The sequence below is a fragment of the Catharus ustulatus genome, chromosome 5, assembly GCF_009819885.2.
Source record: "Catharus ustulatus isolate bCatUst1 chromosome 5, bCatUst1.pri.v2, whole genome shotgun sequence".
NCBI classification, from domain to species: domain Eukaryota; kingdom Metazoa; phylum Chordata; class Aves; order Passeriformes; family Turdidae; genus Catharus; species Catharus ustulatus.
The window spans coordinates 41,755,254-41,782,419 of record NC_046225.1 but is presented as its reverse complement, the minus strand read 5'-3'; the positions used below and the strand labels follow the sequence as shown (position 1 = coordinate 41,782,419).

Here is a 27,166-nt window from a genome sequence, read left to right as displayed (position 1 = left end):
TTTTACTTTGGAGGACACGTGTCTGCTGAGAAAGGCAGGAGCTTCTCTTTGAAATGGAGAAGGTAAACCCCCTCCCTCCAAATTATTATGATTTTGAAATCAAGGGGCTTTCAGGCAAAAATATGGGAATTAGGAATAACAGTTCTTTTCTGGGGAAATTAAAATAGAAATACAGTACTACAAAGAAACAAACTCCAAACCCTGACAAAGTCAGAGTACAACCTGACACCTTGTCAGGCAGGGTGTTGGTAGCAGTCCCATTAAATGATGGTTGTAGTCCTCTTGCAGTGACAGATGTGGCTCAGTTGGAGCAGTGGTTTTGTAGAAGGTGCAGTTTCCCTCCGGAGGTCCAGTGGTGATTTGGAGAAATCCGGTTTTCCTCTGGAGTCCAGTGGAGAAAGGGGCTCCCTTAGTGTCCCAAAACCTCTGCTTTTATCTTGGTAAGAAATGGCTTGGTAAGGGCTCTTCCCCCTGGCTGGAGCAACTTCCAATGGGATGAAGTAATTTTATCAGTCCCACAGTGGGACTCAATGGGCCATTAGCAGAAAATGACTCACTGGAGGAAGGATGGGTTGTGAAAAGATAAAAGAACAATGCCCTAGCTGGTTTCAATGGATGGCCCATTAGCAGAATATCTGCCGTTGAGACAAGGATCACTGCCCCCACCCTCAACAGATGGTGACAGAATAGATACCTTTTATCACACTCTGTATTGTAATGTGCAGCTTATAATCAGGTGCGCCTTATGTATGGACAAAGAATGAAAAGTTGCTGGCACCCGGAAGTGCGGCTTATACTCAGTGCGGCTTATAGTCGTGAAATTACTGTAATTTGCCCAAATATGAATGGATACATGTGTTCAGTATCATTTGTATGGAAGGGTAAAAAATTCTGTCTTCAGAATGTCTGATGTAATGATTACAGATAATGTTATTTTCCAGCTGGAGTTTTTGCAAGCTGATGCACTGCAAGAGATTTGGGGACTTGGGGAAAATTCATGGATGCATTGTGAAAAGCTACTACATTATCACAGGAAAATCTCGCCAATTCGGAAGGGACGGAAATAGAAGATAATCTTCTTTGATATTAAAAATAGCCTTGAAAAATAAGGAGAAGGTAACAGAAGAAATAGAAAGCTGTGAAATATGTGGGCAGCTGCTGAGTCCAGAAGCAGCATGCCAAGAAAGTGAAATTCTATACTGAAAGCAGAAAATTAATTTCTCACTTCTAATGAGGGAATATCTGTGATTGTGACTAGTATGGGTGGACAAAAAGGTAATTCATGTTTTGGAAGGAATCACTAGGACTGCCAGAAGACTTACAGTCTGAGACTTTGTGTCTCAGTTTGCTTTCCAAAGGACAAGTTAGCAAGATTATCTGTGATTTCCAATTGTGGATGGAGATAGGAAAAAAGATCATAGGCAATATCTTCCATTTTTCTATCACTCATCTTGGTCCTGTTATTCTGGTTTTACCTGGGATAAAGTTACATTTCTTTCTTAGTATCTGGTACAGTGCCGTGTTTTGGATTCGGTATGAAATTCCATATGAGATTGCATAAAAAGGGGAATTTGGATGCAAGGGTGGGCATGAATGGAAAAGGAGTTTCAAAAGTAGACGACTGGTCAGAGACAGATACAAACATAAGGAAAAAACAGAGAAAAATCAGCAAATAACACACAGCATACAGAAAGGGAAAATCTAGCTGGAGAATATATTGTTACCAAAGAAAAGATGAGGTGATCAAGGTACTGCAAAGATAATATTTACCGACAACTAGAACCATAAGTATGAATAAGACAGGAAAACAGTTAAAATTAGGAGACCACCATATGTCCATAAAATTTTTATGTGAGATGAAAAATTGTGCACTTTTAAAAATCGATCAGAAGACTGTTTAAAGGGTATAATTTGTATACTCATTTCTGACACCAGACAGAATAAAGTGCAAAAATTCTGGATTTAGGAAATTTTGCAGAATTTTCTCTGGAAGACTAAGAATGTGATACTCAAAATAGTATCTCACTTGGACAGGAAGAAAACTTAAATCTTACACCAGACTCCAGTTTTCAAGGAACAGATGCTCTAGAAAGGTAGCCTAATAAACAAACTATCAAAATCAAAGAATAGACAAGAGTAAGGATTTCCTGATTAGACATGAAAACCATAGAAATACCTTAATATTGGCTTGACTGATTCTGACAGATACTCACCATGCACAAGAATCTCTGGCATTCAATGCTTATAAATCTGTAAAAAGGTAGGTATCTAAACACAGGTTTCAATGTCCTGAATTTTGGCACCTGAGTTTGAAAATACTGAATTTTCAACAGGCTTTCATCTGCACCATAAATACCATGATATCATCCTATTTGATTTTAATCAAAGGCTGGTAATAAGTTGCATTTCTTACCATCTTTATTAATATGTAGTTCCAAAATTGCATACTATAAAGAGTTACTTGCTAAAGGCAAAAATCCTATAGTAATTCTAACATACTTATGCTCCCTACAGAAAATGCTACCATATAAAAATGTAACAGTTTATTGCAGTCTATTAATGGACTGGTTTGCTAACAAGCTTCTGCAGCTAACCCTGTTTAGGTCTTCTAGCAAGGAGGTTCCAAAGTAGGACTTATTCACAGTACAAAGCCTGGCATTGCAACAAATGTTATTTGAGCAGTGAGGAAGCCATAACTTCATATTCTTTATTACATTATCTATAGAAATTCAGAACTGCAGCATATACCAGCAGCTATATTTGTGTTTAATGTGTTCTTGAGGCAGTAACTGAGTATGGATGGAAAAGTTTAACTCAGGTAGAAATTCCTATTTGGAAAAATATTTAGAAGATGAGTCTTACATAAAAAATAATGTTCCCTAGCCATGAAAATTATTCTCACCATAAGCAATTACTTCTAAGATAGAGAAGACATAAAGACATACTGTAATATGTATTTGTTTGTCTTTCTCTTCAAACCTAGTAATTAGTTCTTGAAAAATTCATTATATTAGAGAAAAAGACAACAGCTCATTAGCAATTTCTTTTTACTTTTCCCTTAAGTTCTGAGATTGATTTCAGGGTGGACTACCAAATTGCATGCTCCATATTCTGCCAAATGGCAAACATTACTCTCTGAGCAACAACTTGTACATATGGTAATTTGGGGAGAGATCTTGCTTGCCTGCAAAGTTGGAAGAGTCTGTTGGCAAGCAGCAAGAAAGTGGGCAGTAGGGTCTATAAACTGGGGGTTCCCCAAACTCGACTTAGTTTGCTTTCATCAAAATTGACAAAAGGTGGATGTGAGTGTTTCATAAGAAGTAAGCTAAAAATATAAGCAACTTGACAGATGGTTTATCATGTCTTTCCAACTTGTATCACTTTTCGTTAATAAGAGCATCTAAAGTATTTGTAATCAGCTTAGATTGTTTATTGACATCTATCCAGCAAAGTCATGATAGTCCACACTCAGGACCTTGTTAGGGAATGAGACACAAACAAAAATAACTTATGAAAGATTACCTGAGATACTTGAAGCTTTTTTACATACCTCCTCCTTCTATGGAACAAGAGAGGAATGTTCAAGGACAGGACTAGAGTCCAGACATAAATTTAAAATTTGGCCTATTTGAATGCATGTCTGTCTAAACAGGGGCTTTGAGTTAGAGCCCTCTAGTTCTGTCACAGACATGTGAATGGTTCTAAGACAGATGAAAGGTGCAAATAAGCTTCTGGATTTCAGAGTTAATGGAGAGGAGGATTCAGACAGCTGATCCAGGGTAGCTGCTGCTTTTGCAAAGCAGGCAACTGCCAGAGAAGTTCTTATGGAACCTGCCAAGCAGCATGACTTTACCTGCAGTAAGTCAGGCTACCTATCCTCAGCACAACCCTGTGTTTAGAACACAGGATCCTGGCCTAAATCTTACCTGGTCCAAGTGTACCCTTCTTCTCATGTGTACTTAGAGAAAGAGGCTGTTATGTCAGATGCAGTAGTACATTGTCAGAAGAACAGTCATGACTTGGCAACAAGAGAAGTTTTCAGCATGACTCTTTGAAAAAACCTTGAGGAAATAAAAATGTAGCAAGGTTTCCAGAAGATGTGTCACTTAGCAACATTATAGGAGTCTACTAAATAAAATTTCACCACAAGTTTCCCTCTTCAGGCCGAATATCACTACTGTGTTATAAATAGTAGCAGTTAGTAGATGTTATGGTTTATCCTCAGAATCCTAATTATGAAAAATAACAAATTCGGCATGGATAATTGTAGTGCTACAATTTTAATTCATACTTCAACAGTGCAGGAACAGATTTACAGATATACAGTAGAGAACATTTTGTACTGAATTATGCTATGTTGCTTCCTCCAGATTAATTAAGTGCTCTTTAACTCTCTTCATGATCAGCCGTAGTCAGGCCTTTCATTTCACCTTCAGGCTCATGCTTTCCTGAGTGATGCTACTTTCATTAAATTTGTTTCCTTGCATTTAAATAGTTCCTTTTCATTCATTAACAAACCATGCATGAACAGTTGTCGTCCATATGAAATTATGCCAATTGAAGTCTTGCAAGCTGAAATAGCTATATGTTTCCCCACTCTGAGGGCTGGAGAATTTGTCAGTTGAAGTATAACAGGTTGCTTTTGCCAAGTTTTCTGGTTACAACTGAATAGGAATATCTGTGAAATTAAGTAACATTTTAACATTTGATAATTTGTCAGTTGTCTAAAAACAAAAAAGCTAACTGATATAGCAATCTTAATATGAAAACATATTATCAGTAATGCTCTTCTGTGTTGATCACTGCAGGATCTTTCTGATTTGGCACAGCTTCAAGGATAACTATGAGCATGGCAGGTTCCTTGGCTTAGCCATCTTCTTGGACTCATGTTGGTGTAGTAAGGTACTCACTTGTGCAATTTGCTGTGCATATAGTCAGTAAGGGGGAGCTATAAAGACAACTCCTGAGATAGGACTGCTGTGTACCCAGTTTCCCAAAAAAGTCCTGTTTTCCAACCGGAAGCATCTTCCTGGATGAAGAGGAATATTTTTGACCAGGCTGCAGGAAACCATTCTCTCAGCCATGTCAGTAGATCACACTCAGATCAGTGGTGCAGCTCCCACACAGTGTGAACCCACGGCTTGTGCACACAAATCCCTCTTGGGGATGCTCTCAAAGGCAAGTGTTTTCCTTTTGTCCATCACTGAGCTCGCTGCCCCTGTCACTGCCTCCAGTGGGAACCGAATTGGTCACGTTCGGCTGGGTTTGGGCAGTCTTCACTGGATGCCTCGCAGCCCCGTGGAGCGAACATGTGTACCTTGCTCCCGTTTGAGTGCTTCCGCAAAGGCATGTCCCAGTGGCAGCCAGCCAGCCAAGGTGGGCAGCTTCTCACATGACGAACACAAACACATCATACCAACATTTCATATTTGTTATCATACCTCTTGTTTTGCACCGTAATGGCTTATATATATATATGTTCAGCTGCCTGGGCATCCTGGGAGACTTCTACGACCTAGCAGCAACTGGGGGTATTAATAAACCATAACTCAATTTCCACATAAATTTTATATCCAGAGAACAAATAAAAACTCCGATTTTTCAATGCTTTAATACGTTAATATCAAACTTTTAATGAACAGCATTTACCTCAAGAGCGCGAGCAGGGCGAAAACCCGCATGCTTGTGTCAAAGCGTGACATTAGAAGCAACATCTGTCAGAAAATTGAGCAGACGTTCAAGTGACTGGTTTATGGTGTCGCAAAAGCTCGCAGAAGCTCGCAGCAGCCCGAGGTGCAGCGGGATCTGCAGAAGGATAAGTAGCCGGGCGCTGCGGGCGCATCCGAAGCCGGGCCCGGCAGCCCCGGCCCGCCCCCGCCCCGCCCGCCCGTGGCGCCGAGAGCAGCGTGGCCGCGGCAGGATGAGCGGCCCCCAGCCCGGCCACCAGCAGAACGGGTACGCGAGTGCGGGGCCCGGGTAAGTCTCCCCAGGCTCTTCCCGGCCCTCATCCCGCCGCTCCCTCTCCCACCGCCACCGCGCTCCCCCAGCACGCCGGCTGACTAAACTTTCTCCGAGCGGGCCGGGCCGCTGCCGCCCGTGGGCGAAGCCCTGGGTGATGCGGCCGCGGCGGCCTCTGAGGGCAGGAGGGCGGGAAGCTGGAATCCTCCGGGACGGGAGGGAGGAAAGCTGGAATCCTCCGGGGCGGGAGGGAGGAAAGCTGGAATCCTCCGGGGCGGGAGGGAGGAAAGCTGGAATCCTCTGGGACGCGAGGGAGGAAAGCTGGAATCCTCCGGGGCGGGATGGCGAGGCAAGGAGGGGAAGGTGCGCGCAGCCGGGGGCTCCCGCAGGCCGCGCCGTGCCGGGAGAAGCCCGTCCCAGTGGGAAGGCGTTTCCTGAAGCCCCTAAAGGCCCTGTGGTGAGGGCATGGCCTGTTCACCTGAGTTTGGTAATGGCTGGGATACGGAAAAGAGCTGGCAGGGTGTCGTGTGTTCATTATTTCCGGAAATGAGGACCGGCGTGAGTAATATGCAATTAATTAGTCAGAAGTGACTGTAAAAGTGAAGTAGGTTCAGTGAAGGGAAGTGTTCTTGTACTGCTTAATTGAGGCTCAGTATTCATACACAGTGTTTATCTTTACAGGTTTGATGGGTTATCTCCCAAGAAAATCGTGAATATAATTAATTTGCAATGCACTGAGTATTGTTTTTCTGTGAGAAAGATTGAGTTTTTCTCTTTCAAAACCTTCCCTCCCAGTATGGAATAGGTAATGACCCTAGCTCAGTCCCTGTATGAGGGGAAAGGTGAGAAGCCTCAAGTAAAGGAAATCCCACATTAATTGAATCTAATAGTGATCAAAAAATATGAAATTTAAAGACGAAGCTTGTATTGAAGATCATCAAGAGCCATATCCTGTTTGGCTTTTGGGGAACAAGAGTTTAGCTGAAGATGTTTATTTCTTATTTTTAATACAAACTTCATTTTTTACTCGTGATTTCAATGCCAAGGTATTGATAGTTGGTCTTCATTAGTATACGTGACACTGGGGAATAATACTATTCAAAGAGTTGTAACGTAATGCACATGACATCAAAGATGAGGAAGTAGAGGAAAAACCTTAAAAAAAAGAGGGAGGTTGATCTGATACCCCCCAGTCCTCCAGGTGTACTATATTGTTGTATAGCTGACTCATGATTGTTGTATGAAAAAAATTGAGGTGATAAATTCTGTTTTAGGATTCTCAAAAGGAATTTTCATTATGGTAGACCATTTTTTAAAGTACAGTAATTTCACGACCATAAGGCGCACCGGACTATAAGGTGCACCCCCTCAGGAGTCGGCAAAATTTGCAACTTTGTAGATCAGATAAGGCGCACCGGACTATAGGGTGCACCTTTTTTTTTTGCAGCGAGGCTCTGCCCCCAGCTCCTCCTGCACAGTTTCTGGCCAAGGCCCCACCTCAAGCCAGCGGCCATTGGCCCCTGGGCCCGCCTGTACCCGGCAGGGGCGGTGCCGCGAGCCCCCAGGCCCGCCTGTATCTGGCGGGGCCAGGACATGGCCACCGCCCCTCCGTGCTGCCTCACCGGGGCTGGGGGGTGCCTGCCGCCGCTCCGCCCCGCCTCCACCTGGCAGCCATGGCCCTGCCGGCTCCCCCCGTGGCTCGCAGCTCTCACTTCCGGGTAGGCAAATTTTTTGAACTTTGTCCATCAGATAAGGTGCACCGGACTATAAGGCAGACTTCCGGGTTCTGGGGAAAATTTTAGTCAAAAGGGTGCGCCTTATAGTCATGAAATTACTGTAGATGAATCACATTTGTTCCTTTTTCTTATGGTGTTACAGCTTACTTGAAGTCTAGATGGATGAAAAAGAAGTGGAAAGGGAGGCAATGTTCTCTAGCTATCGAATCTTTTTCTCCATTTTCCCTTAAAATAACCTTTACAAAATTTTCTGTATACTACTAATTATTCTAAAATTCAGTTTTTTCTTTCCCATGTTGTTCTTAGCAGTATTCTTCATGGCTTTCAGTTTCTGTTGTTTTTGTTCATAAGTTGATATGGGTTATCCTAAGGGTAAGCTTTGATTGCCTGTTTTACAGCCAACTATAGTGTTTTCTAGAGTAGCTTTCATTCATGCAATTCTAGAACTTGCAAATGAGCATAAAGAAGATTATCCATAAACTGATTTTCATTTGTGTGCTTGACTGCTAGCCAAGGCCTTGGCTTCTGCTCAATCAGAAATTAAGTGGTTTATACCCATTTCACACTCTTGAGTTCTTGTGCACTGAGTTGAGGGAATTATCTTGCCAAACACGGTGATGTTAACTAGAAGTAATTGAGTAAGGGCTTTGAGGGGTTTTTATGTTCTCTTTGATGTAAGCCTGCTTATTTTTTAGATATGCTCCTCTCCCTGTGAACTTGGTACTCTGAGAGACCTCCACTTACATACAGTTCTGTATTTATTAGAACAGTAAATACTAGCTTTTGTTATGTTTTGAATAAGTAGAGTTGCTAGGGAATAATTTAACAAAAGGAGCTCTCACAACCTCTTAGTTCAGAGTAATACTGTCTTTCTGGAGCCCTTTTCCCAGAATATTTTATTCAGTATAGTTCTGCATTGTGTTTCATTCCTCTCCAAAGGCATCACCGTGAATGTCACTTAGCCAGGAGTGATCATTTAAAGTCCAATTGTGTTTTAGATTTTGTAAATCCCTTTTTTTGAGATATTTTAAATAATCACCTAGCTGAAATGTTTTCTTGATGTTTCAGTTAACCTGTCAAAGTTCAGTTTGGCAGAGAGTGGTGTGAGGGCATGTCTTTAATCTCTTCTTTCTCTGAGCACTTTTGCTTCTTGGTAGGATATAGCCCCAAACCTTTAGTTACAGTGATTCAAGTCAGTTTGGGCATTCTTAGAATCACGTATTTGATTTGTGTGTTTGACAATTGGCAGCTCTGGGCACTATTTGTCAAAGTATGAGAGAGGTGTGTGGGTTCACATCAAGAGTGTGTGTTCCTCCCTCTACTTTGAGATGGTAGCCTTAAAGATGATCCTATTTCCAAGAACAAGCCAAAATTGCTAACTTGTAATGTGCCACGTACAGACTATTCAAAACCAGCAATTTATCTTTGGTAAATAGCACCTTGTAGGTTTCTAAAGTACAGCTTTATCATGTGCTGGCATTGTTTTCACTCAAACTGTAACCTCTTTATGACATGCTAACTGCAAGCTTCTAATAATACATGGTTTTAGTTATAAAAATAACGATTAACTAAACAGTTGCCTTCTAATGTTTTGTCTTCTGAAAGTGCTGGTACTAGTGTTGCTAGGTGATTTTTTGCTGCCTGCAGTTACCTGTGATATATTTTTCTGCATGGCTGTACATCACAAGAAGGGTATCTTGGTGCTAAGCTGTAGTCTTTGGCAAGGGGAGCAAAAGAGAAAAAGTACTGTGCCCCTTGTATTTTGGTAGGCTAATCATTGTATTTGAGATGTTCCATTGGTTTGGTTTCAAGTTGTAGCAATGATAGGTGAGAGAGTTTGGGGAAATTTCTTTCAATTTGATCTTTTGTTTGAAATTTTCAAAGCTTAAACATATGTGTGGAGAGAGAGATGTCTGCTTTTCTTTTCTTTGAGCTGAAAAGCATAGAAATTCCCCTGTTGTGTCGTACACCCATAAGCAGGCAAGAGAAAATGATGTATCACCTTTTTTTCCTTCTTCCTTCCCCCAAATATACCCTTCAGGGAAGGGAAAGAAGCAACCTTTTGTGGCATTTCATATATTCTATTTAAAGGAAAAGTTCTTGAACCCATCTCCTGTCAGTTTTCAGAAGGCTTTCATAAAACATAATCTCGAGAAAATTAGCAGGGAACTCTTGGAATGGCCTCAGATCTTTGGTGGTAAATGTTGTAACAAGAGGTAAACTTACAGTGATAACTGTATGGTTAGAAATTAATGCCTGCAGAGGAAGTTACCAAATAGGAAACTACAGAGCACTTGTTGTAGGCAGAATTACGAAATAACTTAGATTAGAGGCTGGCAGTTATCACAGTCATCATAAAAAAAGATTATGTTGTTTGGGTGAAAAGAATGGCAGTACATGATATGCCAGAACCTTAGAAATATACAAGGTGTTATCTATAAAAGATAAATTGCTCTGTCTTTGAATTGCTGGGTGCTCTGAATATCTCAGCCTTCTTATCTAAGACTGAAATATGCAACCTTGCTTGGATGCCTTTTCCAATGTTGCATGTATAAGTTCCTGGAAAGCAATTAACACTGATGGTTTTACTATCAAAATATTAGTGAATGTGTGGTCTTAGCCACATTCTGATTCTGATTACTTTAAACTTCAAAAAATGCACATTAAAATAATAGAATTTATAGTAACTCTAGGTCTGTGGTGTTTGCTGATGACTGTTTTTTTCTATAAACTATAGTTTCAGCAGTGAAGGATCCTGCAAAAAAAGGGAGGATTATTTGGAGTGGCCTGAATATTTTATGGCAGTAGCTTTTCTGTCAGCACAAAGAAGCAAGGATCCAAGCTCTCAGGTAAGAAGGCAATATATAATAATAAAAATAACCTGATCTATATTGCATATCGCATTAGATGTACTCATAACAGTTTCAGGGATTTCTTTATACAAGTTATTTCAGTGTATAGCTATTCAGTTTTTAACATAGTCAGCACCTTCTGTTACAAAAATTCTCTTATTGGGCCTGACCTCATATGTGTAATTCTGTGTACGTTTGTAGCTTGGAGTTTTATAAATCATCTTTTCATCTGGAAGTTAAAATAACACATGAGTTTTGTCTCCCTTTTCCTGTAAATATAATTACTTTTAGAGGAGGATAAAACTGCTGGAAGTTTTAGGTTGTAATTTTTTAAGACACAACGTTTTACAAGTTTCTTTTCCTCACCTGTAAGAGTATTTGTTTGTTATTGGGTTGACTGGAGTTTTCGTCTAGTTTGTTCCTTCCTCAGGATCCCCTGTTCCCTATGCTTCACTGTCTGTTCCCATTTTTCACGTGTTTCATGTGCCTCTGTTCAATATTGTTCAGGTGATTGATACAGCTCCTGAAACATGCTATTCTGCAGGATCCAGTTATCCTGTTAGACTTCCTTTGTGTGAAAAAAATCAGGAAGCAAATCCCAGAAAAACAATCTGTTCACTTCTTTCCCAGAAAAACAATCTGTTCACTTCTTTCTGTACATTATGGCACTTAGCTCTCTGAGGGTTATTCACTTGGGGCTAAAGTTTTGGTAACCAAGGCCTAATTGATAAACACACTGTGTGAATTGCAATTTCAACAAATAATATGGGCAGAAAACATAAAAAATGGGACACATTCTTTAGGAAGAGTCTCTTTGTAATCTTGGGTTGAAGCAATGAAGTGTGGGAGTTAAAAGGTTTGGAATTGTAGTGCATGTTTGCAGCAAGCCACAAAGGCTTGTGAGGCCTGCAAAGCCACCACTTGCATTTCTGTTTCATCTTTCAGAACTTTTATTTTGCTCATGTTGCTCATACTGCTGCTGGGAAAGCTACTTTGGGGAGCTGAACTTAAATGTTACTAGGGTTCATTCAGTGCTGTTTCTGCTCCCTTGTCCTGGTTTAGGGCAAATTTGGGAGGAAACCTCTGAATGGGGTTCCTCTAGGAAACAGATTCAAGCGATTCCTCCCCTAACTGGTTTGGGGAAATATTTCCTCAGAGAGAAGTGAAAAAAAAACTATTTATTTAACAGGCAAAGCACTCCCCAGCACAAAAATGAACAATACTAAACAACAAGACCTCTCACTGCTCCAAAGAGATGACAGATTCAGAAGAGTCCCTTCTGTGGGTTGCAGCCCACCTCACTCAGTCTGTTCTCAGTCCCTCCGGTGCTGGGAAATGCTGCGGCCCAGGCCAGGCCTGGTATGCCACAGGTGTGAGCTCCTGGTCCTCCTCTGGGTTTTCAGTCCAGAACAGGTTCAAACAGTTCCAAGAAAAATGGAAAAAAACACAGTACAGGGAGCTTCTTTGCCTCAGCTAGCCAGAAAAACTAACCAAGAGCAAAGGAGAGCTCTCTCCCGCTGTCCACTGCAGACAACACAGTCTGTGTGAAGAACACAGGGGAGCAAGTGCAGTCTCTGATAACAAACTCTGCACCTCTTCTCTCCCCCTTCACTCCTGGAACCAGTTCTTAAAGCTGCAGAGCTCAATATCCAACACCAACAGAACAGACGATTGGGGATACAAGCATCATCAAGTCACCGCTAGACATCCCTGAACTAGGCTCATTTCGTAAGCAGACAAGGAACAGTGCTGGCAGGCTGGGATGGGAGCAGCATGACCAAAGGGGTAGCTGAGTTACATCTGCCCTGACTTATTTCAAAGCCCCACCAGTTAGGTACAGCCCTGCTCACTAGATGGTGTAACTTAATATATTAAGTGAAGCTTGTATGTGTTAAATGAAAATCATAGGACTGACTATTCATGTCTCATCTTTATTGTTGACACATTGTTTTGCATGCTGTTGATACTATATAAATGTGATTTTATTTAGGTTGGTGCCTGCATTGTCAATTCAGAAAACAAGATTGTTGGAATTGGCTACAATGGGATGCCTAATGGTTGCAGTGATGACGTACTACCCTGGACAAGAACAGGAGCAAATAGACTAGACACAAAATATCCTTATGGTAAGGCTTCTTATGGTTGACAGGTTATACTTGTGATGTCTGTATCTGTGAAAGTTCAGCTGGCAAAGTATCAATCAATTTTCCTTCCACTCACTTGATACTCTTAATGTGCCCATATGTGGTACTCCAGGATAAAAATCACAGTCTTTTGGAAGGACTGACTTCCTGGTGAAATAGGTTCATAAATATTATCCATTTTGGATTGGGTAGTGAAAGACTGCAAATATGAAGCAGCTCATTAGCACACAGTTGTGGTGTATGCTGATGATTGCTACTTCTGTGTTTTTGTCTCCACAGAAATTACAGAGTGTGTATGTGCAAAACAAGTAATTGGGTCTAAAATACAGTTATTAAAATTATAATTGCTTGTGGGAAATTTCCATTTCAGGTGTTGATGGCATAGGTTATATATACTATGAAGAAGCTGAATATTTGTCTTGAAGTCTGTGTGCTGTGGGTCTACCCTTTATGGGTGAGGTGACTCATTGTTTATTTCAGCCTCTGATTTGATTCCCATTTACTAAATGGACAAAAGGAAGGAAGAGCAAGGATGGTTTCATGGTAAATGTGATTGAGTGCTACTTTGGCTCTTGTCTTTGTCTTTGCAGTAGGCATAGTTTGGCCTTCTGTAAGTGTTATTTAAAGGGCCCGCTCTGAAATTTGGTGAACCTTTCAGCAGGGCTGACTCTTCTGGATCAGGTGTGGTTTGCAGGAGGCTGGGCTGCCTCAGGCTTCACGCCGCGAGTGCCATCTGCCACCTGTGGAAATGGGGTTGAGAGCTGCCTTGTGGCCTGCAATGGCTGATGTGGGGAGGAAACCTTGGTTAGGACTGGTAAGAGACCATACAGTCCCCATGCTCCCTTAAGTCACCCCTCATCTTTCCTTACCCACTCCAGTTCCTGCTGCACATCTGTGTGTGACACCAATGCAGCAGAAGCCACAAGCACAGAATAAACAGGAGCTTCTTCATCCTGTGCTGCATCTCAGCCTGTCCTGAGCTCGGGGATGGCAGGGCAGAGAAGCACAAAAGAGAGATGCAGAGCCTTGGAAAATTTTCCTTCTCCCTGCATGAGTGAGGAAAAGTCAGCACCAGAGTTCAGCTTTTGCAGAGAAATACTGCCTCTTTTCCAGTGACCAGTATCTGTCTCTGCCTACTAATTCTGTTTCTTACTTGTAACTTTAACAATTGGTGTGATAGAGAAATTAAACTTGCATGAGTTTTGGCATAGTCTGAGTTCACTCAGAGCTCTTTCTAAAAACCATTTTCTGGTTTTCTATAGGATCGAAGTGAAAGATGATATGCAGTGGCTCAACACATAATTTATCAGTTTGATATTTTTGACTTCTTAAAACCCCAGTACTTTGTCCTTGTTCACGTCACAAATTTATTATAAAACCTCCAATGGTAACTTCTAAGCTGGAGACCATTCCATATTATTTTTTGTAATGTGTATTCCCAATATTGGGCCAAATTTGAAGTCTGCTCCTGAACCACTGGTTTTACATATAGTGCTGTGACAATAATGGTACAACTTAGTATGACTGCTGTTTATTTATAGGGTGAGGAAACAAGTGTTAGGCCATTGATTAAAAATAAAATGCTGAAAACAGAATATTGATTTTGGTTGAACCTTTATGCTGCTGTAAGGTTTCGGTTCTGAGCTAAATTCAGCATGGGTGGTCTCTGGCATCCCAGCGTGTTCCAGGCACTCAAATCCAAGCTGACCAGTTTAAACTAAAAGTACTGTGAGGAATCTTTGTACAAGATGATGTGAGAATTTTTTTTCTTTTTGTTAACTCTGCAGAAGATGTGGAACATGTGATATTTTAAAAATGAACTAACTAGTAACAGCTTGGAATGTCGAATTGATTTCCAGGAGTTGGTCTAAGTATTGCCCTTCCCCCCATTATCTTAGTCTTCACCTCATTAAAAAAATCACAACTTTGTAACACACAGTGTCTACTGTGATGAATAAACAACCTATTTTGTAATTCACAGATCATTTAAACTCTAGCAATTTCTTATTAATCTTGATAGCACAGTTGACAGACCAGACAAGTATATATATATAAAAAAAATCTTCTGCTTAAAAAAATTCTGGTAGATGCAGAGACACATAGAATTGCTGCTGAAATCTCATTAAACTGTCATTTTTCCCTTCTCCCTTTGCTAATCATCACAAGCAGTTGTGTAAATTGAACTTTTTATCCTTGCATTTCCTGACTGGCTTGTTCAGAGAGAATACAATCTTACTGTGTGCTCCATTAGCTAATCATGGGAATGATGGCACTTTCATCACTGCAGTGTAGCTTATTAGATGAAGCTGATGGTAATTGTGCATGTATCACCACACTAAGTTGGAAGATGTCTTCTGGAGGTACTTCATGCATCTCCAGTGCTACAGACAAGGTCTGGGGTTGGATCTGGTCTTGGGTACTCTTGTGGGTTAGCCATAAACACTTAGCTCACTTCCTGTGTTTTGCACCACTCTGACTAGCTTTCTCCAGATCAAAGCTTCAGTATTGCTCTTCCAGTGGTGCTCCAGAGGGCAGGGTGGAATAAAGACTTCAAGAAAAGTCTTCAAGTGTAGGCTTATAATGCAAAGCCTGCTGAGATGGTATGCTTAGCCCTCCTTCCCTCAGGCCATACTGGCAGATATGCAACACATACTCTGTTTCATACTCTGAAAATCCCTCTCTGGTGGGGTACATAAAAGTCTTCTCTCTTCTTTATGCACTTTGAACCGAGATAACACAACATAACTGTGGTGTCGTGGGACTTGGTAGAGCTTGAGGAAACCCAGGGCCGAGGGCGGTGTGTTGCTGATTGAGCCCTAAGATGAGTACTAGCCAGTCTGTGCCAGTTGGCCTCAGGGCCAGGGGTCAGTCCCTGGCCCTGTCTGTGTTTAGCAGCATTGACATAGTAGGGGATAGAACCCAGAGGCAATCTTTGCAGAACGGTGTTCAGTGATCCTGTAACAAATTTACTGAGCTCCAGAGGAACTGATGGGTGCATTGACCCTACAGCTCTGATCAGAATCACTGTTGCATGGCTAAAAATCTTCCAGTTTCCACCCTAAATTTATCTGTGGTTAGTTTTTAGGTTCTTGTGTGTGCCAGCAATGTTCTTTTAGCTTTTCTTATTCATTGTGGTTAACCCTTCCTCCTTTCCTGTGCACTTACTGATAACAGTTACCTTTTGAGCTTCTGTTGTTAGGTAAAATAAGTCCTATCACTCTCGAATTTTGCTGTATCTTGAAACTTGTCAGTCTGAAATTCACCACTGTCTTGGTTACCCATGTCTGCTTCAATATACTGTTTGTATCTATCTCACACCCACAAGAGTGGGTTCTGCACAGCTCACTCTTAGGGGCAGTGTTGTGCTTGATTAAGAAATCCAGGTGTAACTTGAGTTGCTACTTGGGAGAAGGCATCAAAATGTGATAGCTAGTGTTCACCTTTCCTTAGAGGATGTGAACATTTGCAAGGTATTTGGATATTAGAGGAATAGTGATGTGGATCACCTGTACCAATACTGTGCATTCCTTATGAGACTGTAGAAGTGGATAAAGGCTCTTGCTTCTAGTTGTGGTGTGTATTTGAACAGTATAGCCTTGTTATATCAGAAAGCACAGAGTATTTTGCAGACCGCCATTTTTCGCAGCACAAAATCAGGATTTTGTCTTTATGTTGGAACTGGCTTCAGGCTGCCAGTCAGTGACAGCAGCAGGGATGTGTCTGTGCACATGAGAGAAATGGAAGGCCAGTTTTACTAAGATGTTATTAAACATCTACTAAGATGTTATTAAAAGCTCTTACTGAAGCATTGTGTTCAGTACTGTGTGCAGAAGCTTAATAATTAGGCAAAATTCTGTCTTTCAGAGTCAAAAGTGTGCCCTCTGTTTCTGTTAGATGAATCTGAAGATTTGTTGATGCTGTTTCCTCTCACCAGTCATTTAAAATACTGCATTTTTCTCCTATTAACACAAATCTTCCCACTAAATCTAGTTGCTGTGCTCCTGTTATGCCCTCTGTCTCCACTGTAATCTAAGAAGGTCCATTTAACAACCAGTCTCTAATTAAAGGTTTTTAAATTAAAATGACTGGCAGATTTTAAAACCTCTGAGCAATACCGAAAATATTGAGTAAGTATGCTTACAAATATTTATACAGGTTCAAATATCATAAAATATGTGCTGTGGCAAAAAGTATGCTCTAATTGAACAGTACCTGCTGTGTAAAATGAAACAAACTGTTATTAACATTTCCTTGTGTTAGGATTATGAGGTTTTTGTCAATTTCTAGGAGAAATGAACACTCAACAATATTCAGGCAAATGTTAGTTTTATAGAAGCTGTTATTTTGACAACACAAAATTTGATAAGACACTCTGAAGAAGTGTGATGCTCTTTCTTCAACTGGCAGTGCAAAGATGAGGCTTCAGCTGGGAAGGAGATCTAAAGGAGATGGTTTCCACTCACTCTTGTCCTGCATGGATTTTTGCCCAATTCTGGTGTCATACATCAAATGTGTAGAAAGTTTGAAGATTTAGAAACAACAATTCTTCTACTTGCCTGCTAAGAAGCACATCTGTGTTCTGCTAGGAGTAGAACCAACTTGTAGCAGGATGGGAGGAACTGTGAAATAGGGTAGGTTAGCTAATGCTGCTTCAGTTTTGAGAGGGGCTTCTTTGGTCTGACCTAGCAAATTTTATGATGTTCATAAATGGGCTGAGGGGTTCCTATCTTCATTTCCTTGTTCTAGTTATTCATGGAAGAAAACAGTGAGGCTGGGGTTCCATTTTTCTTACAGCAGTCTGAAGAGGCCAGGACTCCCAGCAAATCTGCTGCTGTTATCCTTGCCTCTGTGCCCTGATCACAGCAGCTGCTCTTCTCCAGCTCACACACACACACACAGAGAGAGGGAGAGAGAGAAGAGAAAACAGCAGGAAAGGCTGAGGGCAGCACCAACCCAGCATCAGTGTCCTGCCTGCCCTTGATGAAGTGACCAGCAACCATCCCTATGCTTTCAAAAAGGTTGAAAAAAGTAGATGTTATTCTACAGATTCCAGATCCATCAACCGCTGCCCCCAGTGGTTGCCACTGCAGACTCCATTCCTGAAATTTATGTTTTGATACCCTCTTTCTGGGATTCTTGCTGTGTTCAGTGGCAGAGTTCCAGCAAGTAAAGGATAACAAAATTCTGAGTCTGGCTCAATTAGTAATTAATAGCACTAAAAAAAGTCATTCTAGCCCGTCCTCTGATTGCTTCTTTGAAGGGTCTTTAAAGTTATGGTGGTCCCTAGCATGCCTTCATCAAGTACTTAAGCCTTTAAACAGTATTAGAAACTTTGACTTGTCTTGTGGTTCTTATAAACTTGCTAGCCAGAATACGATTAGAATGTGGGAAGAGTACAGTAATTTCTTGACTATAAGGCACACCCTTTTGACTAAAATTTTGGCCCAAACCCAGAAGTGCGCCTTATAGTCCGGTGCGCCTTATATATGGACAAAGTTCAGAAATTTGCCAACCCGGAAGTGAGAGCTGTGAGCCGCGGGGGGAGCTGGCAGGGGCATGGCTGCCAGGTGGAGACGGGGCCACGGGGCCGCGGCTGCCGGGTGGAGGGGGGGCCGTGGGGCTGCAGCTGCCGGGTGCAGGTGAGCCCGGGGGCCTGTGGCGCCGCTCCTGCCAGGTACAGGGGGCCAGGGGGCCTGTGGCTGCCAGGTGGAGGTGCGGCCTCGGCCAGCAACCATGCGGGGGGAGCTGAGGGCGGATCCTCGCTGAAAAAAAAAAAGTGCGTTTTATAGTCCGGTGTGCCTTATATGTCGGCAAAAGTTCGGGAATTTGCCGACACCCAGAAGTGCGCCTTATAGTCCAGTACGCCTTATGGTTGTGAAATTACTGTACTTCTGTAACTTCCGCAACCCACTGGCAACACGCTAACTGTTCAATCCTGAAAAATTACCAATTACAGGGTAAGCAGGGGTCTCTTACTTACAGGTGATCTTAAGGATGAGTACTACCTCAGCTACGCAACAAAAACCAGCATGCGAGGAGAAGAGATAGAAACCCTAGCAATTAACTACCAGTGATGGAGCAGTCATTCATTGGCTTTTTTCCTTTTTTCTGCACACCGCCCTCCCCTGCCCCATGAACATAGTAGCAGGTGGGTGGGAATGTCAGAGTACACACTTAACTTCTTGTTGCATGGTTATTTCTTCAGCTAATGAAGCCTTTTGAGAATACTTTTCAAGCTACTTTTCCACAATGGAAAACAGTGTTGTGGATTTGATATTATGTTGGCTATATGTGAATTTTTTTTTAAAATACCAAAGCTCTGGAGCTCCTCATAGGGTATTGTAAAAATTTATAGTTTTACTAGTCTGCTTCAGGATACAGTTTTCAGAGTTCTGAATATTGTGCACCTGTGAAATGTTAAGTTAGCTTCTTACTATTTCAGAGAGGACAATTCGTAACTATTAGCAAGAGCTCTTAACAGTTTAGCTTCATAACACATAACAAATATACATAACAAATATACAACATAACAACATAACAAAGGTAAACTAGTTGGTCATAAACAAGGGGGATTTTGGACTTCTGGGTTTGTTTTCTGTCTCTCAAAAAGCTGGACAGGTCTGTAAGAAAAAATCTGGGGGTAATAGACCTATCTTACCTGGTCAATGCCTATTTGTCAGAGAGTGATGAATATAAGAAGAAGGAATTAAGAGTGATGAGACAAACCTTAAAAATACTTGTCTGATGCCAGCACCTTCTTAAGAACCATCTGACATAATATCCCTTTATAAGTAGAAGATGTGTAGGGAGATGTATAAAACAAAGACACGTGTAATGGTGGTTCCCCAGAATATACTTTCAAATCACAGCAACTGAGACAAAATGGTTTGGTATTTAATAGTCCAGTAGGCTAAAAAAAAGTAACACTAGATGGAAAATTATGACTTCTGAAATCAGTGCAAGGTTCTGGTCCTTACTAGTTTCTGCAGTAAGTTCAGTAAAAAATACTTGGTTAGATATGAGAAAAATGTACCTAATTTTCTATTTGAAAGAAAAATTTGCTGAAATTGTTATAGACTTAAGTACTTTTTGTCTTGGAATGATTAGTCTGTTTCTTATTGTTGCTGTGTCTTCTGTCCACATGGGATAGTTGTAATTTTTCGTAACTTCAGATTGTGTGAAGATGGTCAGGAGGCAAAATTTATGGTTTTCCCTTGCTCCAGCTGATTATCTTCTATAAGTTATTCTTGGCCTGATCTTGTTTTTGCTTCGAAAGAGGTTTGTTGTTGAAAGTTTGTAGACGTCTGCCAAAAGAACCTTTTTCTCTCATTAGTGCAGGAAGGAAACTTGCTGCAGTACTAATAATGAAACTTTTCTGGTTTTACGGCTGATTTCTGAGTTTTAGCGAAGAAAAAATATTTACTGAAGGAATTAGTTTTGTTTATTTTTTGGTTTTGAGAGCCTTTGAAAAGATCCTTCTTTCTGGGGGCCTTCCATATTTTAAACTGCTGCCTAGAACATAAATATATTTCTCAAAGAAACTTAAAAGTGGTGTTTCTATCCTGTTGACATAACCCCTACTTCCAGTTGTGGAAATTATATCACTCTTTTACTCAATCTTCCATCGCCCCAGAAAAATAATTCTCCGACTGTTTATTGTAAAGGCTTTATAAGATTGGTGCAACTTAGTAATATACTTGGAGTTCTGCATATTTTCTGGGTACGTTCATATAACTGCATCTCTCATACATTTAATGATATGTATTTAAAATACAGTGTAACCCAATAACAGTAGCAATAGAAACAGTGAAAATAGTGGAAGAAGCCTTAATGTGATGGTTCTTGGCTGTTGGTTGTTTTTTTCTTTTCCAGTTTCCTATTTTTGTGTTGGTTTCTGGCTTTACTGGTTGTGAGAAGGTATGTGGTCAGCAAAACATGGGCGTGGTAGAAGCCAATACTGAGCTTTCTTTTGCAAGTTGGTCTTTTGTGATATGTCTGCATGAGAAAGTTTGTGTGCTGTAAGTTAGGCAGTAAATTTGTAGTGCGTTAGCTGTTGTATAGAAAATTCCATGTAGACATCTAGTGCATATGGAAAACATTTCCATTCAGCAACGATTCCTGTGTGTTGAAGGTACTGCACTTAGTTATTTGTGTGGTGAGATCATTCACATAGAGGTCAGCATATAGCACCAAGTTTACTATGAAGTTGTGCTGTGAAACCTGGTCTGTTTTAATTTTCACATGGGCACAAGGGAAAAGAAAACTACTTTTAAAAAAAGAACTATTCTTCAAAACAAGCAGTGGAAAACCTCTTAATGTTTGCACACGCAGGTCTCTAAATGAGCTCAAACCCACACCACACTTCAGCATCTGTTTAAGAAGTCAGGGCAGCAGGCAGTTTCTTGGTAGGTAGGTATATAAATTATGCAACTTGCTGTTATTCCTAGGAGTAAACAGGAAGTTCTTGCAGAGATCCTAATGTTTTTTTCAGAGCTTGATTGTGGATGACACAGAAACTGCAGTCTCCTCAGCTGTGTTGGTAACACATTAGATAATCTGCTCATGTGGATCTTACAAACACTGAAACCCTGAGGTGCTGTCTGTCCAGAAAGAGCTATTGTGTTATGGTGGAGTAAGGCAGGATGGTCCATTGCTACCTGGCCTATCTCAAATCCATGGAGAAATACAGGACTTTGTTTTTCTGCTTGTGAAGTCTGGCACCTCTTAATGAACAGTAAAGTCACTCTGATATTAAAGCTGGATGTTTTTATGGCCGACTGTGTCTTGTGTATTCTGGGGGTGGGAGAATCCTGCAGCAGTGCTGAGCCATTCTGAGACCCAGAGGACAGAGCTGCTGGGTTTTACTTGGTGATTCTGCTGCCTTTAAGAGTGCACAGCGCGCTCCTACAACCATAAGACCGTTCCTATCTGTGCATGTAAACACATAAATGAGCTGTTTTATACTGGCAGTTAGATACTCCAGAGAGTTGTGAAGCTGTGAGATATTGCTTCACTAAGGGTGGTTGCTTGGGCTTGGCCCACAGCCTACGGCTTTGTTGCCTGCAATAGGTGTTAGCAAATGGCAGTGCTAATGCACTTAATGATATCATTACTAATCGGCAGCTTGGTCAGAGCAATTGACCTTCATTGATCTTGGTATTTCTGCTTTTATTTCTTTCTCTGCCCTTTATGACAAGCTGTGCAAGCTATTTGCCTTTGAAAAGATGTAAGCAGCTATATTGTAACACTTTAGTTTGACCGATTTATTTTAATGATCAGTATTATGAATTGTTTCTTCTCTTGTTTAATCAGTGTGCCATGCCGAATTGAATGCCATCATGAACAAAAACTCGGCTGATGTGAAAGGCTGCAGCATGTATGTTGCCTTATTTCCGTGTAATGAATGTGCAAAGCTCATCATCCAGGCAGGTAAGCAGTAGTGCCAGCTTGCTTTTTCAGGGTTGCAGTGCTGCCTGCTCATTGGTGTCTTCTAATAGATGTATTTGATGTTAAATTGCTGATGTTAGATCTAAATTAATTGCACTGTCAACCTCCTAAGATGCTACTTGTGGGGGTTTTTTGCATCTGAATGGTGCCAAATTTTTCCAGTGCTAATTGCATCTACTGTGATTCTAAACGTGCTTCTAATTTAGGTTTGTAACTTCTTAGACCAGGAGCTGCCAAAGAACAACACAGGCTTTGCATATAATTACTGTCAATTTTACAGTGTGTTCTGGCACATTGAATAGAGTAGGGCAAAAAGAAATAAACTTCTGCATGACAAAAGGTCTGTTGGGAGTATATACATGAAATTTTAATTTGAATGTGATGCATGGTAGATATCTGAAGATTTAAAAATATCTTTGCTCATAAATGTCGTAAGATTTCCATGATCCTACTTTAATTATGTCTTTCATTACAATTATTATAAATCTGTGCCACTGCAGTGCGGGTGCTGGCCTAAATGTGTCTTCTTTTTTGAGATTAGGCAGTATCTGCAGCAGGCTTCAGTTCTGTAAAAATCTGTGCTTAAAGTAGTATGTATTTTGCTCACTGAGTGAAGTCGTGCAGTCCCAGCATGGATTGCTGTTCTGAGGACTGTCTCTCTCTACTAATGGCCACAGGAATATAAGAAGAAAGCAGCGAACAGAAAGCAGCTTCTTTATTTTGGTTCAGTATGGTTTGAAATCAAGAGAGGTGAAGAGGGAAAGACTCTGCATTTGTGCTTCATACAATTTTCTTACTTATAGAATCAAAATCAAATGGTCTTCAAGGTAGATTGGCTGCTTGTTCTCAATGTAGTCACTCATCCTTTTCCTTATGCACTTAGGTCAGCACTAAATTGCAATGTATTGATATTCATGCTGTCTGGCAAACACAGGAAGATGTTGATCACCTGTGAAATGCTTGTGAATTCTCTTTTGAAGCCTTTGTATTTCTTCTCTGCCTAAGTGATTTAGGCAAAGATCATTCAGCAGTTCTGCACAGCATACATTTGTGAGTAGAGGTGTACCAAGGAGTTGAAGAGTATGTGGATGAATGCTGCCTCTTCTGATTTTGTGTGTCTGACATTACTAATTTTTTTCAGTGTAATTCTAACATTTTTTCTATGTCACTTTTTTAGGCATAAAGGAAGTTATTTTCATGTCTGACAAGTATCATGACACTACAGAAATGACAGCCGCACGGCGGATGTTTGATTTGGCAGGTATTATATACAGGTGAGAGAACTAACTTTATTTTTACTCTGGAATGGAAGAAAAGGGGTGTGTAAAAGAGACCAACTTTAAGGCAAATGTTTTCCTTCTTTCAGTCATATAGCTTTTTTCCCCTCTGTTGTGTTTGTTAATGGCTTACTCTGTAGGACTGGGTTGACGGACTGTTGCATCGTTCCTTTGTCTTGTGTATGGTTGAAGTTCAATTTTGAAACGTTTGTATGAAAAAATGGTCCATAACTCATTTTGTTCAGGAATGCAAGTGAAATTGCCAAGGGAGTGGTTATTCATTACATTGCACTTGCAAGAGTCTTCCTTGACCCTGCTTTGAGCAGGAGGTAGGGTTAGATGATCTCCTGAAGTCCCTCGCAGCCTGAATTATCCTGTGATCGTATGAGTTGGACTGAAACAACTGATTTTTTTTTTTGTTCTTGTTGTTGTGGATTACTCCATCCTTATTGAAACTTCAGGTTTTTTTGTTGCAGTCAATTTGGGAAGGTGTCAAACAAGCCGGTGAGAAAAGGGTAAAACTTGGAATATTTGCCTTATAAGTGATGATAATCTGAAAAATGTTTGAAGAGTGGCGTTTTTAAAGATACTGACAGAGATACCTAAAGACAATCTGTTCAACAGTGAGTTTGATAGGAATAACATGCTGTGGATGAGGCTGATTATGTAGTCAGGGAGGCTTTGCAACTCTAAAAAGTTTTATAGTATTAATATAAAGACTTTGAAAAATTTGCAAACATAACAATTCTGGCAGATAAAATTTTAGGATGAAAGATACCTACTGGGCTAAGAAACATCTATGGAAAAACACAGCAGTACTTGAAATTCAGTTTTAGCCCTTCAGTGTATTTCCTGTCTACTAAGACTGTTTGACTAAGAAGCATAAATCATTCTCTTGCAAGTCAAATCTTGTAACTTCTCCAGGGTGAGAAATGTTTCTTGCATTTCAGATTGCTGCTTGGAACAAAGCATTCAGAGTTTCTGTGGTCAGCAGCATGTGCTTTCCTTCGTTGACTGTTACTTATCCTTGTATCGATTGCTGAGGGTGTAGGTGGTACTTAATGAATCTCTTGAATTGAACTGAACTGCAGAGCTTAATTAGGCACTAAATCCACACTATTAGCATAATCTTTTGTTTACTGGTAGACTGGAAAATATATGCTCAGTCCCTGTATACCATCCTTGCTAATTGCTGTAGCAGATGCTGTAATGATAATAAAAGGAAACATTTTTTGGCAGTATTAATTTTAGAGTTCTAAAGTTATAATTTTTAAATTATTCCCTCTTAACTAGTTTGAGTTTTACCCAATATGGCATAATGTGATCTGTTCCCCTTCCACAAAAAATATTTTATTATGCTGACAAAAAATTTGTAAGTGTTTTTCTAAAACTTGGCAGGAAAAAATTGTTCAAATATCAATATTATCAAAATGTATTCCAAATATCTTTTTAATATGCATACGCATAGAGATTATTTAAATATTTTTCGGATACCTATATCTGTAGCTAGATCTTTAAATATATCTTAAAATATTTGAAATATTAATAGATAAGAACAAAAATCGCAGACTTGGTAACATGATGCCACCACCTGCAGCTAAGTTGGTAAAAGTCCTTTGACTCCTGGGTAATTTATGAATTCGAATAGCTGAAGAATATACAGGGTAACCCACCCCATGTGTCTTTTTGTCTTAGTTTTCTTGTCCAGGTTTCTCTCAGTGTGGTGCACTATAATTGGCTCCCATAGAGAAGAAAGCTACAAGAATCCAAGGATGTGTTTTTTGGGATTTTTTTATTCCTTCAAAAATTTAGCTGGAACTAAAGCAAGCAAAATATTTTAACTACTAACTACTCACTAATATCAGTGTTTTTATTTTTTGTTTTAGGGAATTCAAACCAAGGTGTAGCAAGATCATCATCGACTTTGATTCAATTAACAGCAGACCAAGTCAAAAGCTTCTGTGAATTATGTCTCATTAAGTCTTTGGAAGAGTGTGATTATCCTTTTCTAAAAAGCTGCTAATGCCTTTCATCTTGAAGTTACTTGCAACTTTGTAATGGTTTCTGTAGCTAAAGTAGAATTACAAGAAATACAAGGCATAAAAATGTCCCTCTCACTTCATCTTGTCTTGTGGAATCTAAATCTACTTTAAAAATTTTTATGCCTTTACCAAAACTGCTTAAAAAGTGGAGACACATAGATTAAACAATATAAGTAAAGAAAACTGTTCTGATTCTTCCTGTATTCGTCACCACATGCTCTGATGGGCTGTCAGCATGGATTTAGCCTCAGTTTAACAGCAGTACTTGTAGGCAGTAGTGGAATATGCTAATAGATGATCTCTTTGTTGGATATGTGGATCTTAACAGTTGATCCTAATAAAGAATAAAAAATGTTATCCATGCAAATGCTAATCTTCCAACTAGCATAACACTAATATTTAAAAGGTTTAACAGCTTTAGGAATGTATGGCATTCTGCTTGTTACCCAACAAATGAAATGCTGATTTTTCTTTTAATTGCTATCTGACATTGCCATACTTGGGGAGGGTTGGGAGAGGAAGCTGTTCTGAGAATTGTCCATGCCCGAGTGAGCTTTACAGGTGCTTTCAAATCCTTGTTTTCTCCAAGACTCCAGAATTAAGGGGCTTGAGGGAGTAAATAATTTGGTGCTTTACCTCTGGGACTTTTACACTGAATGTGTTTTCATGTGTAAAAGAAAATAATTTTTTTGGTCTAAGCTGTTCCTAGATAATCCAACATCACTCAGTCTTAAACTCCACCTGTAAGGTAACAATCACTTTTTGTCCTTTGAGAGAAATTGGAGGTATTCAATCCATATCGATATCTGTGCCAAAAGATGTACTTAGTGTTAGCTTGTTTCCCAGTGCTGACATAGTACCTCCATTTTCATAAATGTTGCCTAAAATAATATCCTTTTTAATTTTATCTTGAGATCTGGGAATAGATTTGAGTTCTTCTTCTCTAATTTGATTTTTAAAAATTAAATATGCCTAATGACTATGTTTAGATAACATTAGTGGTTGTTTGTTTTGTTGGTTTTGTTTTGTTTTTTTTTAATGTGGTTATACTTCAATGAGCTTTTATTTTCTCTACCAAAGCTTTGTTTCATATTTTGGGACATTATGTAATTTGGCTTCATACCAGTATTATTAAAGTCTTATTAAAATCCACTACACTGGAGTAGACTCATTATTATAATATTAAGTCATGCACTTGGCTCCAGAGCGCTGCTGTTTTTGCAATCATATGGAAAGCATATTTTGTGCATTTGTGGTATTACATAAAGTATAGTGTTCATGAACCATTTGACTACTAAAGGGATCTCTGTAATGTATTATATGTCCATTTATAAGATAATTTCTGAGTTTCTTTTTCCTACAGCTGTTTTCCACGTCAAAATTGGTCTGTGGCCTAGTGCCAGAAGAAGAAATTTGCACATATGTGTGTGGGGGAAGCATGAAACCTGAAAAATTACTTTAATAAAATGTCACTAAGTCAGTTTATGCGCATCTTTTTTTTTTGGTCTGAATTAGTAAGTAGAAGCATGTTGACTTATATGTGTCTGACAATAGGACAGGAGAGAAGAAGCAGAATTTTTGGGTTTTGCAGCAAAATTGCTATTTCATACATAATTGCTAATCTAAGTTCGGACTTAAAATTAATATGCACTGTGATTTAAGTGTTTCATGTTAGGCTTTGGATACTGTGAATATGCAATGTGCATAAAA

At 40.0% G+C, this 27,166-nt stretch overlaps 1 protein-coding gene across 3 annotated transcripts; it reads left to right on the top strand.

The window, feature by feature from the left end:
• Window positions 1-5,671: 5,671 nt before the first annotated feature.
• DCTD (dCMP deaminase) lies at window positions 5,672-26,933 on the top strand. 3 transcript variants are annotated; one of them, XM_033059340.2, is made up of 6 exons: window positions 5,672-5,955; window positions 10,432-10,543; window positions 12,537-12,672; window positions 22,003-22,119; window positions 23,315-23,411; window positions 25,301-26,933. In XM_033059340.2, the coding sequence occupies exons 1-6, from the start codon at window positions 5,753-5,755 to the stop codon at window positions 25,377-25,379; spliced, it is 744 nt and encodes a 247-aa protein (XP_032915231.1). In that variant the 5' UTR covers window positions 5,672-5,752; the 3' UTR covers window positions 25,380-26,933. The 3 variants fall into 3 exon arrangements, with proteins under 3 accessions (XP_032915231.1, XP_032915232.1, XP_032915233.1); XM_033059341.2 differs by having other exon boundaries at window positions 5,883-5,976; XM_033059342.2 differs by lacking the exon at window positions 5,672-5,955 and adding an exon at window positions 6,494-6,516.
• The last annotated feature ends 233 nt before the right edge of the window (window positions 26,934-27,166 follow it).

Bases quoted from the DNA above. Each gene is read 5' to 3' on its own strand.
- DCTD (XM_033059340.2), top strand. From the start codon at position 5,753: ATGGTGTCGCAAAAGCTCGCAGAAGCTCGCAGCAGCCCGAGGTGCAGC. The intron at 5,956-10,431 runs GTACGCGAGTGC...TATAAACTATAG, and splicing joins CCCGGCCACCAGCAGAACGG to TTTCAGCAGTGAAGGATCCT. The intron at 22,120-23,314 runs GTAAGCAGTAGT...TCACTTTTTTAG, and splicing joins AAAGCTCATCATCCAGGCAG to GCATAAAGGAAGTTATTTTC.